Consider the following 21,069-nt stretch of genomic DNA (forward strand, 5'->3'; position numbering starts at 1 on the left):
TTTTGAGACGGAGTCTTGCTCTGTCGCCCAGGCTGGAGTGCAGTGGCACGATCTCAGCTCACTGCAAGCTCTGCCTCTCAGGTTCACGCCATTCTCCTACCTCAGCCTCCCAAGTAGCTGGGACTACAGGCGCCCGCCACCACATCTGGCTAATTTTTTGTATTTTTAGTAGAGACGGGGTTTCACTGTGTTAGCTGGGATGGTCTCGATTTCCTGACCTCGTGATCCGCCCGCCTCAGCCTCCCAAAGTGCTAGGATTACAGGCGTGAGCCACCGGGCCCGGCCTGATCTATTCTTTTTAATAACTGAATAATACTCTATAGTATATAGATATGCTAATTTTTTAGCCATTTCCTTATTACGGACATTAACTTTGTTTCAGTATGTACATACGTATATTCATATGTATATATGTGTATATATACACACATGCATATGTAAATATACTTTTTTCTGCTACTAAAAACAAGTCCAGTACACAAGTCCTTATGTATTAATTTTTACCTTTATAGGACAGATTTCTAAGAATTGAATTGATTCCAGGTGGGTCAAAGTATATATGTATGTATGTATGCATGTGTGCACATATATGTGTATCTGTGTGTGTCTATGTGTATGATTAATGTTGTCAGATTATTTTCCAGAGTGGCTCACATTCCATTATAGTCATGTATAATAAAGTGGCTCACATTCCATTTTATATATATATATAGAGAGAGAGAGAGGAGAGCCATGTATACATATATGTATCGAGAGAGAGAGAGAGAGAGAGAGACCTATACATATAGCCACGTATATAGCCATATATATGTATATACGGCCATATATGTGTGTCTGTATATACAGACAGCCATGTATAGCAAAGTGGCTCACATTCCATTATAGCCATATATAAGAGCACAAGACCACAACATTCCTGCCAGGAATAAGTGTTTTAGCTCTTTTTGTTAATGATATCACACTTTCCCTTTAATTTGAATTTTTCTGATAAGTGAATATAAGCATTTAAAAATATTTTGACCATTTGTACATTTTTCTTCCTTTATCTGCCTTCTTTTGTCTACTATCTTTTGATTAAAAATTTGTAAGAGTTTCTTATAATACACACACTAATCCTTTATTTTTCAACTGTATTTTTCTAGATTTTTAATCATTTGTCTATTAAGGTTGTTTCATAATACTTTTACTATTCAAATAATTTTTCATTTTTAGGTCATCAAATACGTGTCTTTTCATAGTCCTGCCTAGAAAGTCTTTTTGCTGCAGTTTGTAGATGTAGTCTCCTGGATTATCTGGCAAGATTTTATTGCTTTCTTTCATTTAGGCCAAGGATCCATGTAAAATTCATTTTTTTTGGAATTAATGTTTAAATAGAGTATGAGTAGAGGAGCATTCTTATTTTCTTTAAGATCAAGAGCCAGTTCTGTACCACTTATTAAATAACCCCCTCCATTTCCAACTGAATTGAATCTTAGTCATAAATTACATTCCATAAATAGATCTCAAGGTATATGAGGTTTGTTTTTTTAATTCTTTATTCTATCGATCTATTTGTCTACTCCTATTTCTAAAGAGCATATTTTATTACAGTGTCTTTTACAGCATATTCTGATACCCGATATTTTTAGGTTTCCCTCGCTGTTAACTTTCATAGCTTTCTTGGCTATTTTTGTGCCTTTATTTTTCATGTAAACTTAAGACAAATTTATCCAGTTTTTTTTTATCCTGATTCTCTTGGAATTCTAATAAGAACTTAAATTTATTAATTAAATTTATTAATTTTATTAATTTTGGAAAACTGATGTTTTTATATTAAGTCTTTCTGTTCAAGAAGGCTTTCCATTTGTTGTATAGCTTTCTACATATTATACCTTTCTTGATTATATATTTCCTATATATTTTATTATTTTCATTGCTATTGGGAATGGGTTTTAAAAGTTTACTTCATATATGTTTTGCAGGAGAGAAAATCTACTGATTACACTTGTATTAACCTATTGCTTTACCAAATTCCCTTATTAAGCTCTATGTGTTATGCAAATAATCATAACTGTCACCAAATAGGGATAGTCGAATATCTTTTTCTAATGTGTATGCCAATTATTTTATTATTGCAATTGCTAAAGCCTTCTAAAGAATGTTAAATAATTAGGATGATAGAGTATCTTGTTTCTGGTTTGAATTGATATGGTTTTAGTGTTTCATTATTTAGGACAATAGTTGCTGTAACATTTAGTCATCTATTTTTATTATATTCAATAAAGATAATATAGATTTTCATAGTTTTTCTTTTTTTTTTTTGAGACGGGATGTCTCACTGTCACCCAGGCTGGAGTGTGGTGGCGCGATCTCAGCTCACTGCAACCTCTGCCTCCCAGGTTCAGGCAATTCTCTTGCCTCAGCCTCCTGAGTAGCTGGGATTACAGGCATGTGCCACCACATCCAGCTAATTTTTGTATTTTTAGTAAAGACGGGCTTCACCATATTGGCTAGGCTGGTCTTGAGCTCCCGACCTCAAGTGATTCTCCTACCTTGGCCTCCCACAGTGCTGGGATCACAGGCATGAGCCACCATGCCTCGCCCCTTCATATATTTCTTAATGATCATTTCAGTATTCCTGGAAAAAGACCTTTCTGGTCAGAGTGTATACTTTCGATACACTGCGGGTTGTATTTGACTATATATTTCTTTACAATTTTATTGGGGCATATTTTGCATGTCCTAATTTATCCATTCCAAGTACACAATTCAGTGATTTGTAGTAAATTACCAAGTTGTGGAACCATTACCATAAAACCGTTCTGAAACATTTTCTTCACCTCAATTAGATCCCACATGCCCATTTACTGTTGATCCTCATTCCCATCTTCTGTCCCAAGCACTAATCTGTCTCTACAGATTTGCTTTTGCTGGACATTTCATATACAGAGAATCATACAATATGGAGACTCTGGTGTCTTGCTTCTTTCCCTTAGCATACTTTTGAGACTTGTCCCTGCTGTAGCTACTCATATCAGTGCTTCATTTCTTTTTATCATTGAATAATATTCCACTGTCGGTCTACTCCTCATTTTATCTATCCATTCATCAGTTGATGGATGCTTCTTAGGTTGCTTCCAGTTTCAAGCTATTATGAACAAAGCTGCCAAGAACGTTTATGTACAAGTCTTTGTGTGGATATATTTCTCTTGGGTAATTATTACCTAGGAGTAGAATTGCTGGGGCATATGGCAAATTTATGTTTAACTTTTTAAGAAACAACCAAACTGTTTTATAAAGTGGCGGCACCACCTTACATTCCCACCAGCACTGTATGAGGGTTCCTGTTTTTGCACATCCTCACCAATTGTTAGTTTGTCTCTATTTTAGCCATTCAGGAAGGTGGAAAATGTGGTTTTATTTCACATTTTCCTAGTGACTAATGATGTTGATGATATGTTCATGTTTTTATAGAGGAAGAGGGAAACAGTCTCTAAAAAGAGTCACTATAAAAAAGTTGGTGGCATTTGGAAACTAGCACTGCATACCAAAGGCAAAAAAGCCAAAATAAGACGTAAGTCCCCTGACCTACACCAGAATATACATTTTGGTGTTAATTACTCCACATTTTTTTTCCATGCATACAAAACATAGTTATACTTGTCACAGAAACCATTAGTGAATATGCATAAAGTTGGCTCATTAAGGTTAATTTTAATGTTTATGTTAATTCTATTATATACAATTACTTTAGTCATTTCTAAATAAAAATAAATGTAAAAAAATGTAGAAAGCAAACTCTTGGAAGACTCAATAGTAACTGCAATTTGAAGCAAAGTATATTTCCTAATATACAGATAATCTATAAATTATGAATAAGTAGGATTAATTAAGTGAATAAGTAGGATTAAACTATAATCTATAAATTATGAATAAGTAGGATTAATTACATTTGAATTAAAAAAGCCATTAATCTAAGTATCACATTAATCAAATGGGAGGAACCAGGTATCATTTAGAAAACTATTCAGAAGACACTGAGAGAAAACTACAAAATATATACTCTTATGTACTCTGCATTTTTGGTGAATACTAAATGCCTTCTCTGCTATAAAAGAAGAGCAAATTATTAAAATGAAAGCATTCATAATACAGGAACAAAGTTTCATTTTATAAATTTTTATCCTCACTCATATTTGTTCACCTTATGACTACTGCTCTAAAACTGTCCCCTCAAACACAAATAGAATGTGAATAATTTATGAACTCTATAGATGTTAAAAAAACGTTTTGGAGGCTGGGCAAGGGGGCTTATGCCTATAATCCCAGCATATTGGGAGGCTTAGGCAGGAGGATCACTTGAGGCCAGGAGTTTGAGAGCAGCTTGGGCAACAAAGTGAGACCCTGTCTCTACAAAAAATTAAAAAAAAAAAAACTAGTCAGATGTGTGATGGGGCACAGTGACTGTAGTCTCAGCTACTCGAGAGGCGGAGGTGGGAGGATCACTTGAGCCCAGGAGTTTGAGGCTGCAGTGAGCTATGATGGTGCCACTACACTCAAGCCTGGGTGACAGAGTGAGACCCTGTCCAAAAAAAAAAAAGTTGTTTTAGTATCAAGACCTTGTAAACTAAAAGAATGCTAAAGGTAAATACTGACTCATTTTATATTTCCGACTTTCTTTAGAAAACAATACCAAACTGAGAGTGGAATAGCAGAGACTCAGATACTTATAAATTCAGGCTAAACATTGAAAACATTAACAATTTAGGTGTCAAAATCTTTTAAATAATGTATATATGCCCTAGTATTTCTATTCACATGGTTTAAAATTTGATCAAATTGAAATGTTTGGAATGCTTTCAAGAGTAAGATAAAATCAATCACAGTACTTTGAGAAGCTGAGGTGGGAGGACCACTTGAGTCCAGTAGTCAAAGACCACTCAGGGCAACATGGTGAGACCCTATTTCCACAAAAAAATTTTAAAAACTGGGCACCGTGGCTCACACCTGTAATCCCAGCACTTTGGGAGACCGAGGTGGGTGGATTTCTTGAGGTCAGGAGTTTGAGACTAGCCTGGCCAACATGGTGAAACCCTATCTCTACTAAAAATACAAAATTAGTTGGGCATGGTGGCGTCTGTCTGTTAATCCTAGCTACTCGGGAGGCTGAGGCAGGAGAATCTCTTGAACCCAGGAGGCAGAGATTGCAGTGAGATAAGATTGTACCACTGCACTCCAGCCTGGGCAAAACGAGCAAAACTCTTGTCAAAAAAAAAAAAGCCATACAAAAATGATCATCAGGCATTATTTCCTATATTATTTTAAGAATCTACTGTTGGAGACACTATGATAAAATTACTGTATGTAAATTGAATCCCTTCTAGCCACGGTAAGTGGAATGTTTCATATTAACAGAGTAGGATAAAATCTCATTTAGTTGGTATCATTGGAAAAGGAGCTATTTCATAAAAATAAATACTCTTGGTAACCAGACCTAATCTGAATTTTAAAAATATTAGTCATTTATTATTTGACTGGCATATGGCAATTTAATAATTGTTATATTTTCCTACCTTTTAAAATAAAACATACAGGATACAATCCAACACTTTCTTCATTATTTTAGTGTCTACTTCAAAACTTTATTATCTGATAACTCTAATTCTGCAATCTTGCCATTCACTTATGGCAGTGAAAAAAAATCAACCCTGCCAGTATCTCTAAATGTCACAATATTTAGAGATAGTATTATCACTGTAGGAAAGAAAAATGTTCTGAGAGGTACAGTAACTTGTTTAAATTATACAAGGCAATGTGGCTTCTATCACCACTACTTATGGTGGACAATGGTTCTCACACTTGAGGATGCATCAAAGCCACTGGAAGACTTATTAAAACACCATTTGCTAGGCCCCAGCCCCAGAGTTTCATATTCAGTAGGTGTGAGGTGAGGTCTAATCTGTATTTCCAAGAAGTTCCAAGTAGTGCTGATCTTCCTGTTAGGGATCGCACTTTGAGAACCACTGGGCTAATCCACTGGATTTTCCTTCCTTGTCTTCTCTGTAGCAAAGGATGATGATAAAACTTTGTCCTTTTTGAAGTATGATATCAATTTTTAATAACACTCTGGTTATTTAGCCAGGTTTGGGAACAACCTCTATATATTGTGTCTCCTAGGGTTCTATCCCAAGCACTCTTGTGTACTCCTTGGCCAGTGTCATTCTCTTGCGTTTGGATTCAACAATCTAAGGAAGTAGTTTTCAAAAAAGTCTAAGGACTTCAGAGTCCTTAGACTCTAAAAGAATTAAAGGTGCCAAGAAGCTTTGGGAACATGATTCTTCAACTTCCTTCCCCATTCCCTGAATTAGCTCTTCATTCTATATTCCTTGTTTCAATTGAGAGCACCTTTTAATTAGCTTAATTGCACAAATCAGAGTCAGTCTCGATTCCTCTTTTCGTATACCCTCACCATTCAGTCATTAAGTTTTGTCAATCTGACCTCATAAACAGCTCTTGAGCCTGGTAATTTCTGTCTATATCCACTGCCAGAGTGTGCCTAATTCACTTGTCTGAATTCCAAAAGCCTTCCTAATGGGTTTTTGGCTTTGACCACTCAGATCCATTCTCCACAATGCAGTTACAGTAATCTTTCTGAAATAAAATTGTAATTATGCCATCCCTATTAAAAAATCCTTTAGTGCTTCCTCATTGCTTTCAGGATAAAATTCAAACTCCTTGGCATAACTAGAGGTTCTCCATGTTCTGGTCCATTCCCCTCTTCAGCCTCATCTCTTGACTTTATCCCCTTTTATTTCCGCACTCTAGCGATGCAAACTACCTTCACATTCCAAAATACAATATATTTGCTCATGACTTCATGATGAAGTACAGCTCCTATTTCTCCTGGTTATCATGCCCCCTCTTTTGGGTGGCTAATTCATAATGTGGATCAAGTAACACTGTAAGAAGTTCTCCCTGCTTTCTCGTCAACCCCTCTTTTGGGTGGGTTACTTCCATTATTTTCAGAATGCCACATTCACATATCTGTCACAGTCTTCATCTCATTATAATCACTGATTTATTTTTTAATCTATTTCTTCCTCCATCTGATACCACCTCCCTGCTACCTCCAGCAATTTTACACACAGTACATTCAAGAGGCAGAATGGTTTAGCGGATAAGGTACAGAACTGTTCTTGGGTTCAAGTCCCACCTCTGCCTCTTATTAGCCCTATGATGTTAGCCAAATAGCAAAAACCAATTAAAACCACAATGCACAAAGAGAGGAATTTATGCAAGCACACTGTGATTTTGAACATACGGATTTATTTTTTTGGTCTGTCACTTCATTTGCACAACAGGTGTTGGAACAAATGATCTCCAAAACACCTTTCAACCCTAAGAACTTATGCCTAGGATTACCAGTAGTATCCTGGATAAGAGATATTTTAAAGGTCTATGAGAGTCGTGCAAATATAGTATCATGAATATTTGAAACTACAGAAGTGAAGTAAATTGTCAGGTTACTTAATTGCACAGATTCTTTTCAAAGTCAAATAGGATTTTTCAGATTTGGTATGATTTCATCTAGAAAGAATTTTTTAAAATCTGCTAAGTAGCAGTAAAAATGTAACTCCCTTTTAAAAATCTGATTTCAAGAGAAACATTTTATTATGTTACTTTTCCTGAATTATCAACTCATGCAGTTTCAGTCCTATGTATTCATACAATATTCTATTTCTGAAGAGGAAGGTCTTACAAAGCATCCACATTGATTACTGTCTCTGTAACGTAAAGAACAGTAATTTTTGCTCACAACAGCAGGAAATAATGCTTTATGCTCAAGATAACTGCAAATAAGAGAACATTTATGACACTTTAAAAAAAGAAAGTCAACTTGAACAGTAACAGCTCATTCTTTTTCTGCTTTCAAAACCTCTTTCACCATTCAAGGCCTTGAGATAGGCAGCAAAGTATGCAGGGAAAATTTTTATATACTCCAGTGAAAACTGTAAAAAGGGGAAAACTATGCATGTAAATGTTATGACTGATTGCCTTGAATGCACCAACTAGATAGCTCTTAATTCTGAAATAATATTTTTATTCACAGCACATTTTATGTAACAGAGCATGTTTCTGATCCTTATAATAATCCTGTGAGAGAGTCAGGGAAGACGCTATCTCTACTTGACAGATGAAGAAATTGAGCTGTGTGAATATGCCAAGTCACAGTTTTAACATGTCAGAGCTTTGACTATTAATATACCTTATTAATCTATATATCACCAGAATCCAATATTTTGTGGACACTTTATTAAACATGTGGCAAAGAAATTAAGCTAAATTTTCTGGTTTCTAGAGTCCAGTGCTCCTTTTATTAGCAGTTTTAGTAATTCTCCTCCAATTGGTAGGATAGGTTTGTAGCTGAGTCAATTAAATTACTAACCCCAAATCAAGAATGTTACTTAATTAAGGATGGGCACGGTGGCTCACACCTGTAATCCCAGCACTCTGGGAGGCCGAGGCAGGCAGATCACCTGAGGTCAGAAGTTTGAGACCAGTCTGGCCAATATGGTGAAACCCTATCTCTACTAAAAAATACAAAAATTAGCTGGGCATGGTGTCACGCACCTGTAATCCCAGCTACTTGGGAGGCTGAGGCAGGATAATAACTTGAACTGGGGAGGCAGAGGTTGCAGTGACCTGAGATCAGGCCACTGCACTCTAGCCTGGGCAACAAAGCAAGACTCCATCTCAAAATAAAAAAAAAAAAAAAAAAAAAAAAAAAAAAAAAAAAAAAAAAAACAGTGTTACTTAATTGAAGCAATTTAGGTAGCCAGATCTTCTGGACTGAAAACATAAGCAGAATTTTGTTAGCTACTATCTTTTCACCTACACGTTTCATAGGAATACATGTAAAATTACTTTCTTTGATAGAATAGGCAAAGAAAAATTCCTATAAACAAGTACCTATGAATTACCTGTGGTGCAAGAAGAGGTAGCCTAATATAAGCCAAAAGTTTACTTAGATCTTTCCGTCTCTGTTCCAAATCATGACGGACCCAAGTAAGAAGTGCATTCAATATTGTCTCCTCATTAGGAATGTTCATGTCATCACTTGCCAAGAGCTTTGCAATTTCGCTGGCTGGTAATAATACAAATTCCTGGTTTCTGATTACTTCCATGAAATGCTCCTAGAGGGAAGAAATAGCAGATGAACAATATTGTCCCTTCTGACCATCACAATTTACTCAGAAGAAAGTAAAAGCTTATTGCGTTAGCTACCACACACAATTTATATTTTAGACCTTACAATGTACTACTACTTGTTAGGAAAGAAACACAGCAGAGAAAAAAAAAATTAAACTACAATTATGTTGTTAAACATATATAAGTAGAATTAAAGTGTTATATCACTTATTACATTTAAAAAATGGACCTGGGACATTTAAGTATTGCTTCACTCAAGTTAGAAAATACTTTTGGCCATTCTTTGGAAGGAAGAGAGAAAAAATGAATTAGACACTGAGATGTATGATACTCTAACACGAGTAGTAGTTAGATTTGTGGTTTGGATTTGTAGGTGCTGAAGAATTTGGCCAGCAGTGGAGCCAAACACCTAGAGAGCTTGGTTACTTCTCTAACTAGGAAATGGCCTCTAGGGTGGCTAGATTTTCCAGAACCTTTCTAGACCACAGATGTCTTCTCATATCTTCCCTGGAATGAGTATTTGTCCTTAGGGTTATACTACAACCATATTGGTCTTCAAGATCGTTTTAATGATATTTATAAGACCATCTAGGATTTTGGGTCTGTTTTCAAATTTTTAATCTCTTTTAAGGGTCTGTTTTTTAATTTGTTATATGTTCTAAGTGTCTGTTTTTAAATTTTTAATCTCTTCTAATATAATTTACAAAGCTCTTTTGGTCTCATAGGAAAAAGGACCAAAGCGGGGGAAAACAGTAGTGACCTACAATGCCCTGGGATCAGGACATTAGATGACTCAGTCCTGGCCTCACGTTAGAATCAAATCCTCTATAATTGGAAATGGGAAATAAAAATGCCGTTAGGTGTGAGATGACCTTGATAGGCTATTATGCTAAATAATCAGGAGAGAAGGAAAACATACCATCTGATTTGAAAGGTTGTAAGTCTTAATGAATGGATAGTTGACATAGTTATAATATAAATGCAAATGCTAGACACATATTGTCCCTTAATGTTTTTCTCATATATCCTGATGTATTATCGCTGTCTCAGCATGCAGAGGTTTACTAAAGAAGCTAAGGCTGTTTAAATTAGACCTAGAGATAAGGACTATCAATAACTATCTTCTATATTAAAATGAGAATTATATTTTCCATATAGCCTGTGGTAACCCAAGTGAGGTACTGATCTGAAATATATATTAGCTTGGCATTCCTATCAGTAGAAGTTCTAAAGGGGAAAACCATTCATGAATAATTAATGAAGTTCAATTGCTTCAATTTATCATGATTTGTTCAAGGATGTCTAAATGAGTCTATTTTAAATGATGGATTATCATTTCAGAAACATATTTTAATAAAACTTCAATGCTAGAATGGCTCCAAGCAAAAGGTTCTATTGAATTGCATACTGACATTCTTTAGTAACACATAGCAAGAACTACAAAAATGTTGAAACTCTCAACCCAGTTATCCCATTTGTAATTTAAACCTGAATAAATAATTTGTAAGCAAAAAACAAAGCTGAATACCTAACAATACTTCTCTGTATTATTATTTACAATGGCAAAAAATGGAAAATAGCCTACATGTTCAGTTATAGGGAGCTGTATATTAAATAAGCATTAAACATTTCAAAGACAAAGATCATGTAGCTACATGGAAAGACACTTATGATAAAATGTTAGGTGAGACTGTGAAGAAACTGAAATAATAATATGTATTTCCAATTCCTTAAACATATAAAGTATAATCGACAGATATATACATTGGTATAACTATGCCATACTTTCAAATGGCATTAACTGGATTTCATCAGTAACAAAAGGACTATCATGTAAATATTCACTTGACAAATTATTTGTTGATGTGTCTATTTCATAATAATGCCCATTCCATTGTAGTATAATTTACATTAAGTGAAAATTGAGTTTTTCAACAACTTATGAAATACTACTGAACTCAGGTTGAATACAAAGTATTTTTCAAAAGTATTAATTTGGTTTTGAAGCAGCTACTTTAGCAGATCTCAATGTTTTTTATAAGTCTTCTAGATTGAGAAAGACAATTTTAAGTTTTAAAATTAAATGTTTTTATTTGTGTCATAAATTCGAAATGACAATAAATAGTTGTAATGATACAACCAATCTTAAGACTTTTTTAGAGGTTATATGACTTGCTCCAGGTCATGTTCAGTGGCAGGGAGAATGAGAAAACAGGTTTCCAGATTCATGGATCCTGGGGAGGACTCCTCATCCTTTACCACTTGTATTCGTGCAGGATCAGTGAACGTCCCCAGTCCATGCACCATTCACTGATTGGACTCACTGGCATGGTATTATGCTGTATATTTTAAATCCATATTAAAATACACACAACTATCATGCTACCAAACACTTGCTAGCACTGTGCCCTTTCCCCCTTTGGAATAGTTTTTAAGCAAATGAAATTATGGAGGGATGTATTTAAATTGAAGATTGAATTTTGCTATACATTTTCATTTGGTTCCCATAGCAACAATTCAAATCAGACAATCTGCCTCTAAATTACTTATTGTTATTAGAATTCAATTTCATGTCTCTGTTAAAACTGAATAATGTTAAATAATGGCCTTGAAGAAAAAAATCTACCACAACTAATTGGCTATGAAAATAGCTTTAAAAACATTCAGCTAATTTAAATTTAATTTCTGTGTAAGCCTTAAAGCAGCAAGCATGCCTCTACTATAAACAACAGGAGTGACCTAAATGCATACAAATGTTTTCACCTGAATAAAACTCCTTCCTAGAAAAAAGATGATTATTCAAAATATAAACTGATTATGAAGAAAAAAAACCCACTTTATATTCATCTCATTCAAAAAAGTAGTTGAAATTGCAGGTGTATGGTTAAAATGAGAATCTACAAAGAATGATAAAGACTGAGGGAAAAAAACATTTCAATGGACTTAATTTTTAAAATGTCAACATAATAGCACACTAGGGCTATATATTATTGTCCTGTTGTACAATCTCTTATTTTTCCAGTTGAGGCTCTGTGACTATCATAAACAAGAAACATTCCTGAGAAAATGACTACACCACAGGGAGGAAAACCAATCATAAAGGCTGTGGTTTTGTGAGTGCTTTTGTTCCCTCCCATAAATTTCTATTGTGTTGGATAGAGGAAATCTATATAATGATGATGACAACAATGGAATGAGACTCACTGACTGGATATATGACATGCCAATCAATGTTCTGACTGCTAAATTTCTATTAACTCATCTAATCCTCACACCAAGCTCAAGAAGTAGACAGAACTGATCTTCCCAATAGTTTGTAAATACCTATTCTTAAAAATTTTCCACATCTCTATTTCTCTAATGAAAGATTCCTAAAGCACTCTCAATCTTTTCATATCCCAACTCAATGGAACGATGAAGGAGAGGGTAGGCAAAATAACATTTCCTAAATGCTGATAAAATCAGTAATATCCACAACTGTACACATGTACGTGAATGTTCACATTTTTTCTTCTCTTAGAAACTGTATTGCCCTAAACTGAAGCATTTAAAGCAACAGTTTCCAGTCATTGCTCAGGTGTGAAGAACTAACTGTTACAGTGTGGCAACATGAACATTCCTCAAAAACCCATGCACCCTCCCTTGCCTGCACCCTTCTACTGTTAAAACCATACAGGGTGGTCCTAACACTATGCTCTCAACATGACCTTATTTTCTTACTCTCCTAGGTCAACCCATTTTTTAACTTTTAAGTTCAGGGGTACATGTGAAGATTTGCTATACAGGTACACTTCTATCATGGGGGTTTGTACAGATTATTTCATTTTATTATCCTTCAGGCTACTGAATCAGAACCTCCTCTATGATTTGAGCACATAATTTGCTATAATGAATAAAAACATCATTATACATGGCTGTAAATACTTTATACATAGTCAGATTTATCCTTAACAAAAAGCCTCCCATTCATCCTCTACCAATATGCTGCAACCTCTGTCACCAATTTCTATCAGTGAAATTTCTATCAGTGAATACAATCCTGAAATTCATCCATGTGCAGCAAAGTAAAATGTCTGGGGAGAGTCCTATTTTAAAAAGCAGCAAATCTGCAAATCTGAATGGAATAGGCCTAGGCCACTGTTCTGTTTCCCAGGGACTGCTTTAGGGCTTGATTCATATACCCAGGAGAAGTATTACTTGGTGCTTTCCCATTATAACTCAATGAAAATATGACACACTAGGCAATGAAACTCAATCTCAAGACATGTGGCAGAGCCATGGGAAAACAGTAACATGTAGATAAGCCTGCAACAATAAGAAATATGCATTTGGAGGATACTTTCAAAAAATACATACCATAGTATAATTGTGAGCCACTTTATGCAAATCTGTACAACCTTGGGCATCAGCAAAAGAACGAATTCCAAGACAGTTGGATGGATGAAGCTGTTTCATTAAAAACTTACAGCATGCTTCTACAACCTGTGAAAGCTGAAGAAGGCAAGCTGTAGATAACAGGCACTCAATATTATCTTCTTTTAATTCAAGGCGGCCTTAATGATAAAAAGAAATTCCATTAGCTATGGAACTACATTAACCTTATTTTATAAAATAACTGATGTTAACAGTGGTGGTTCCATGTAAGAGCTCATTACATGCATTACAGACCTACATGGTTTAAGACATCCCAAAACGAAAAAAAGGACTAAATGGAGAAAAAATTATTAGCTCCTTGAGACATCTACTAAAATAAAAACTAATGGTGTATTTTCAGAATTTTAAAATGATACATTAGTTAGTAACTTACATCTACTATATACCTGTGTAACTCTCAATTTTTTTTTTTTTTTTTTTTGAGACAGGGTCTTTTCTATTGCCCAGGCTGGAGTAACCAATGGCTCACTGCAGCATTGAAATCCTGGGCTCAAGCGATCATCTGTCCCACCTCGGCTTCCCGAAGTGCTGGGGTTTACAGGTATAAGCCACTGCATCTGGCCAACTCTCAAATTTTAAATGTAAAAATTTGACACTACATAATTAATTTAATTTTTATATTAACATTTTAAAGGGCCATTCAAAAACTTAATTATGATAACCATTTTAAAGGTTTTAATATGGAGATTTTAATTTATCACCAGGTTAAATACAAAAGGGTAGTGATGACAATAGCAGACTTAACTGTTAGCTATGGCATGCTTTCTAAAAACAGAAATTCGAAATCTAATAATACAACATAAATCTAAGAGGTTTTAATTTACATTTTCAGACTTGTTACCTGTATAAGCATACTGGATCAAGGACCACAATGAATTTGGTTCTACACCTTCCATTTTTATTTCTTCTTGTCTTGCTTCTCTGACATCATTAGTAAACATGGCAGCAAAATAGTCTGAGACAGAGGAGAGCACCAATCTGAGAACACATTAGGGAAAAAAAAAAAAATCAATGACCACATTCAAGTTGATGTTCATTAATAAATGCTGCTGCTTCTTTTTTATTTGTTACTCATAGTGCATGGTACTAGGAAATGCATTTTAAGCTTGACAAATTGCTTTATGCTCTAGTTCCTTCCTTTGAATAATAAATTACCATTACCAAATTTTCTGCTGAGGTGAATGCTTTACCAGCTCACTACTCAAATCATGCTTTATAACATCCAGAAAACAAGCTACAAGCCCAGAGCATCAAATCAACTATATAAAGGAAAAAATGTAAAAGTTATTGTTTGCTTATCACTTTTGAAAAATAAGGTAAGCCATTTTTTAAAAATTTAATTATAGAGTAGTGAATATATAGGAGACATTTGAAAATGGTTTTTGCTAGCAAGTTTTAAACTTTTATAATAGTCTATTATCTTAGTCTGCATTTTGTTAAAAATTATGTTGTAATAACACTATAAAACTATATTTTTTATAATATAATTATAAAATATATTAGCTATGTCTCTAAGTTTTTGATGGTCATATATAATACATTTAAATTATAAATTTTTTTTTTGAGACAGAGTCTCATTCTGTCTCCCAGGCTGGAGTGCTGTGCTGTGATCTCGGCTCACTGCAACCTCTGTTTCCCAGGTTCAAGCAATTCTCCTGCCTTGGCCTCCCGAGTAGTTGGGATTACAGAGGTGGCCACCATGTCCAGCTAATTTTTTTATTTTTAGTAGAGACGGAGTTTTGCCATGATGGCCAGGTTGGTCTTGAACTCCTGGCCTTAAGTGATCAGCCCACCTGGACCTCCCAAAGAGCTGGGATACAGACGTGAGTCACGGCACCCGGCCTTATTTTTGAAACAGGCATTTTTTCACTGGATAATGTCTTGAAGACATTTCCATGTCAGCACACTTAAACAGATTTAAAATAAATATTTTCATTTTTAAAAGTAACAAAAATTATGATACAGATAATCATTGGGTCCCTCTCTAATTCCATTTTCTTACCTCCCCAGAAGTGGCATTGCTGAGTCATAAGATTTGCCAAAGTAAGGTACCAATTTAGACCCCACCAGCACTGTATAAGACTAACATTTTCCCCATAATATTATCAGATGTTAAAATTTTTGGCTATCTATGTAGTGTTAAATGCTATCTCATTGTTGTTTCAATTTTCATTTATCTGATTGCTAGTGAGGTTTTTCAAATGCTTATTGGCCACCGGTTGCTTCTTCAGAAAATTGCCTATTCATTCATTCATTCATTCAATGAACAAATATGGATGTATGTCCAATAAGTACTGGGTACTGTTCTAGATACTTGAGATACATCAGGGTACAAAATAAGACAAAAGATCCCTCCCTTATGGAGTCTTACATTTAGAGGGTAGGGAAACAATGATCAGCAGAAGTAAATTCTATAGTATATTAAGAGGTGATAAGTGCTAAGGGGAAAAAAAGTAGGGCAAAGGCAAATGGGGAAAGGGTGGTGAGTTTAAATAGGCGGTCTCACTGGAAAGTGACATGGGAAAAGACCTGAAGGAGGTTTAGGATTTGGTCATGCAGGTATCTGGGAATAGCCTTCAGGCAGAAGAAATAGTGCAAAAATCCAAAGGCAGGAGCAGCATGCCAGGCACATGCAAGGAACTACAAGAGGTTGAGTGGCTGATGCTGACTGACCAAGACAGAGACCAATAGGACAATACTAGAGAGACACGGCAGGCTGGATCGCATATGCCATTGCATGTACTTCGTCTTTCACACCCAGTGACATGAGGAGTCAATGAAAGATTCGATCAAAGAAATGACTGAATCTGAGTTCCATTTTAAAGGATCACCCAGGTAGCTATGTTAAAACAGAATGTAGGGGCAAAGAGTGGAGGCAGGGAGACCAGTTGGGAGGCTTTTGCATCAGTCATCTAAGTGAGATGTTGATGGCTCACACAAGCATGGCAGGTAAGGTAATGAGTTCAGTTTTGGAAATACAGAATTTGAGGTGCTTCTATGAAATTCAGGTTGAAATAGCTTTTCTAACAAACCCATGTTCATAACCTGGACTTTCTGTCACAGTATATAGTAGTATCTCAATAATTGTATGCTAATTGAGTCACTGAAAACTGTAATACCAAGCCAATTCTTCCTAATGATTCTATTTCCACTTTGGAAAGTTTTTTATTTATTTTTTATTTCAATAGGTTTTTGGGCAATGGGTGGGGTTTTGTTATATGAATAGTTCTTTAGTGGTAATTTCTGAGATTTTGGTGCACCCATCCCCCAAGCAGAGTACATTGTATCCAATGTGTAGTCTTTTATCCCTTACTCCCCTCCCACCCTATCCCCTAAGTCCCCAAAGTCCACTGTATCATTCTTTTTTGGGGGGTGCGGGGGAGACAGAGTCTCACTCTGTCGCCCAGGCTGGAGTGCAGTGGCATGATCTTGGCTCACTGCATCCTCTGCCTCCCAGAATCAAGCAATACTCGTAACTCAGCCTCCCAAGTGGCTGGGACTACAGGTTCATGCCACCACACCTGGCTAGTTTTTGTATTTTTAGTAGAGATGGGGCTTTGCCATGTTGGCCAGGCTGGTCTGGAACTCCTGGCCTCAAGTGATCCACCTCAGCCTTCCAAAGTGCTAGGATTACAGGTCCTGAGCCACCATGCTTGGCCCATTGTATCATTCTTTTTTTTTTTTTTTGAGACAAAGTCTCACTCTGTCGCCCAGGCTGGAGTGCAGTGGCATGATCTCGGTTCACTGCAACCTCCATCGTCTGGGTTCAAGCAATTCTCCTGCCTTGGCCTCCTGAGTAGCTGGGATTACAGGCACCTGCCACCACGCCCGGCTAATTTTTGTATTTTTAGTAAAGATGGTGTTTCACCATCTTGGTCAGGCTGGTCTTGAACTTCTGACCTCGTGATCTACCTGCCTCGACCTCACAAGGTGCTGGGATTACAGATGTGAGCCATCGCGCCTGGCCTCACTGTATCATTCTTATGCCTTTGCATCCTCATAGCTTAGCTCCCACTTATGAGTGAGAACATACGATGTTTGGTTTTCCATTCTTGAGTTACTTCACTTAAGTCTCCAGTTCCATCCAGGTTGCTGAGAATCCCATTATTTCATTCCTTTTTATGGGTGAGTAGTATTCCATGATATATGTCCACTCTTTATCCACTCGTTGATTGGGCTGGTTCTATATTTTTGCAATTAAAAACTGTGCTGCTATAAACCTGTGTGCAAATATGTTTTTCATAACTTCTTTTCCTCTGAATTGATAGCTGGTATTGCTGGATCAATTGGTAGATTTACTTTTAGTTTTTTTTTTTTTTTTACTTTTAGTTCTTTAAGGAATCTCCACACTGTTTTCCGTAGTGTTTGCACTAGTGTGCATTCCTGCTAACAGTGTAAAAGTGTTCCCTTTTCACCAATATCTATGCCACATTGATTATTTTTTGATTTTATGATCGTGGCCATTCTTGCAAGAGTAAGGTGTATTGCATTGTGGTTCTGATTTGCACTCCCCGATCATTAGTGACGTTAACCATGTTTTCCTATATTTGTTGGCCATCTGTGTATCTTCTTTTGAGAACTATCTATTCATGTCCTTAGCCCACTTTTTGATGGGACTGTTTTTTTTTTCTTTTCCGATTTGAGCTTTTTGGTAGATTCTGGATATTAGTCCTTTGTAGGATGTATAGATTGTGAAGATTTTCTCACTCTCTGTGGGTTGTCTGTTAACTCACAGACATTCTTTCTTTTGCTGTGCAGAAGTTTTTTAGTTTAATTAAGTCCCATCTATTTATCTTTGTTTTTGTTGCATTTGCTTTTGGGTTCTTGGTCATTAAGTCTTTGCCTAAGCCAATGTCTAGAAGGCTTTTTCCAATGTTATCTCACTTCGGAAGGTTTTTTTTTTTTTTTTAAAAAAAAAAAACCTTTGGGACAGAGTGTTAATTAGTTTTGAAGGGCATCCAGAAAAGAAAAAAAACCTTTGAGAATCATAGTGGTGATTAACAATGAACAACTGAATACAGAATTATAAGAAAATGAATTATTTTTTATTAAACAGCTCTTTTCCTTTTCTTACTTCAAGAAATAATATGTAATTTGTAGTAAAGGCTTTTTTTCCCTAGCACTGCTTTTCATACTTCTTGGAAATCAGCAAACAGAAATTGGGAGAGATATGTCTATTTTAAAAACTCTTAAGACTTTGTGCTACTCCACTTCACCAGCTTTTCTTCTTCTAAATATCCACAAGCTTTAATTGCCATTGAGTTTACTTAAAGTATTTAATAGGTAGAATATTGCACAAAAGCTTCTTATAGTAGCTGAAGTCTATACCAAACAATACCAACTTATCTGAGGCTAGTATGTTTTGTTATTGTGCTTCTACAGCAGGACAATGACCCTTTTAGGATCACCAAACATGTAATAATTTCATATGTACTGTTTTCTTGATGGAAATTCCATGAAGATGGAAATTCCCCTTCCCCAAAACATAATAGTTAATTGAAGTAGGTTACCACAATATACATGTCTAAATTACCGAGGAAATATTTAACATATACAGAAATATAGAAAACAACTACCTGTGAGCTGGAATTCTGCGATCACCAGCGACCAAAATTACATCGCACAACTGTTTATGTCTCAAATAGTTTTCCATTTTTTTAAATGTTTGTTCAGCATGATTAAGGGCTTGGAAAAATTCATCTGATGAACATGGCTCCATAGTATGACAGGATGATAATGTCTGACTACTATTGGAAGTCCTGAAAAGAAAAAAAAACACATTTTGAAATATCACTATCACATTAAAAAAATCTTTGCTATTAAGTCCTTTGAAAGCCTTCAAATAGGAGAGAAATCATGCTACCTATCAATATTAATGTATAATCATTCATTTTAGTCTCTTAAAAATCAATGATGCCTCAAGTCATATGATTCTTGTAAACACTGTAAGTGAATTTAAACTGTTAATTAATTGCTACACATATTCTTTGTAGTATCTTTTTGTGAGGTCTTTTCTCTGTTACAGCCAATGTCTCTGCTGAAAAAGAGCTAGCTATATTCATATTGATAACCATATCTCCTAACATTATATTTAAGGATATAAGAGATAATTCATCTTTGAAGGCAGAAAGACAAATTATTTTGGAGATACAAATTCAAGTCAAGTTCATTAAAAAATATGTTGTCATAAAAATAGTGTTATAATTCTTTTGGTTCTCTGTCCAGTCCTCAAAAGCCCAGGTAATCTATAACTTATATTATAGGTTAAAAGAATTTGATAGCCTAATACAGCTGTCTAAAAAATTTATTTGAAATTTCTAAATTATAATTTGAAGAGTATGAGTTCTATTTCCTTCCTTCCTTCCCTTCGTTCCTTCCCTCCCTCCCTCCCTCCCTCCTTCCTTCCTTCTTTCTTTCTTTCTTTTTTTGAGATGGAATTTCACTCTTGTTGCCCAGAATGGAGTGCAATGGTGCGATCACGGCTCACCGCAACCTCCGCTTCCTGGGTTCAAGCAATTCTCCTGCCTCAGCCTCCTAAGTAGCTGAGATTACAAGCATGCACCACCATGCCCGGCTACTTTTGTATTTTTAGTAGAGATGGGGTTTCTCCATGTTGGTCGGGCTGGTCTCGAACTCCTGACCTCAGGAGATCCACCTGCCTCAGCCTCCCAAAGTGCTGGGATTACAGGTGTGAGCCATTGCACCCGGCCTTATGTTCCACTTTCACATGATTTACTGATAAAAACTGTGAAAAAGCGAAAAGGTTAGGACTAAGAATGAAGTCCTGAGCACACATTCCTCCTCACTCTTACTCCCAGTTCTCCTCTCCAGGATCACTTAAATCAAGCAATTAAAGTCGGTTGGTAATGCAATTAACTGTAAAACCACTGACTGTGCCATAACTTAGTTCTCATTTCTCATCAGATCTTCTTTTAAGGATATTATGGTTGTGACATATGCTTTGTTGAATCAAGTCCCACTATATCTTAAGATAATCTTGTTAATATAACTAATAACCTTATCAAAAAAGAAAAAGTCATCATATTTCTTACTTTTAAAGTAAAGGGAACTGAAGCCAAGGAGATTAAGTGCCTTGCCAAGAATCAGAGTTCATTCATGGCAGAGATAGGGCTATCACAGAAACTGCCATGTGTTCACCAAAACATCCTTTTTTCCCCCTGAGAATATAGCTAAACTACATTTCCCAGCCCCTCTTGCAAACAGGTGTGTTCTTATGGAAATAAACTATTACATCACACAGTTCACCTTAAAGTGGCTAAGAACAGGTATGGCTTTTCCGTATTTTCTTTCTCTATCCACAGGTTGAAGGGAGAGGACTGAAGACTTAGAAAAAGGAAGAAGTAAAATACACAAAAGATCACTAAAGCAAGAACACTCACATTGAACTAAGATTTATCTGTTTTAGAAGTTAACAATGCCTTAACT

General features: G+C 35.7%; 1 protein-coding gene across 3 annotated transcripts in view; it reads right to left on the minus strand.

The window, feature by feature from the left end:
- The window catches only part of KLHL5 (kelch like family member 5), a 78,536-nt gene that overhangs the window by 27,059 nt on the left and 30,408 nt on the right, over positions 1-21,069 (minus strand). For all 3 annotated transcript variants that reach the window (XM_023224538.2, XM_023224539.3, XM_023224537.1), the window contains exons 2-5: positions 19,200-19,382; positions 14,465-14,601; positions 13,546-13,742; positions 8,961-9,173 (exon numbers count right to left, since the gene is read on the minus strand). In XM_023224538.2, the coding sequence (XP_023080306.1) occupies positions 8,961-9,173; positions 13,546-13,742; positions 14,465-14,601; positions 19,200-19,342 (690 nt within the window). In that variant the 5' untranslated portion in view covers positions 19,343-19,382. The remainder of the gene's footprint in view (positions 1-8,960; positions 9,174-13,545; positions 13,743-14,464; positions 14,602-19,199; positions 19,383-21,069) is intronic.

Source organism: Piliocolobus tephrosceles, chromosome 3 (genome assembly GCF_002776525.5).
Source record: "Piliocolobus tephrosceles isolate RC106 chromosome 3, ASM277652v3, whole genome shotgun sequence".
NCBI classification, from domain to species: Eukaryota; Metazoa; Chordata; class Mammalia; order Primates; family Cercopithecidae; genus Piliocolobus; species Piliocolobus tephrosceles.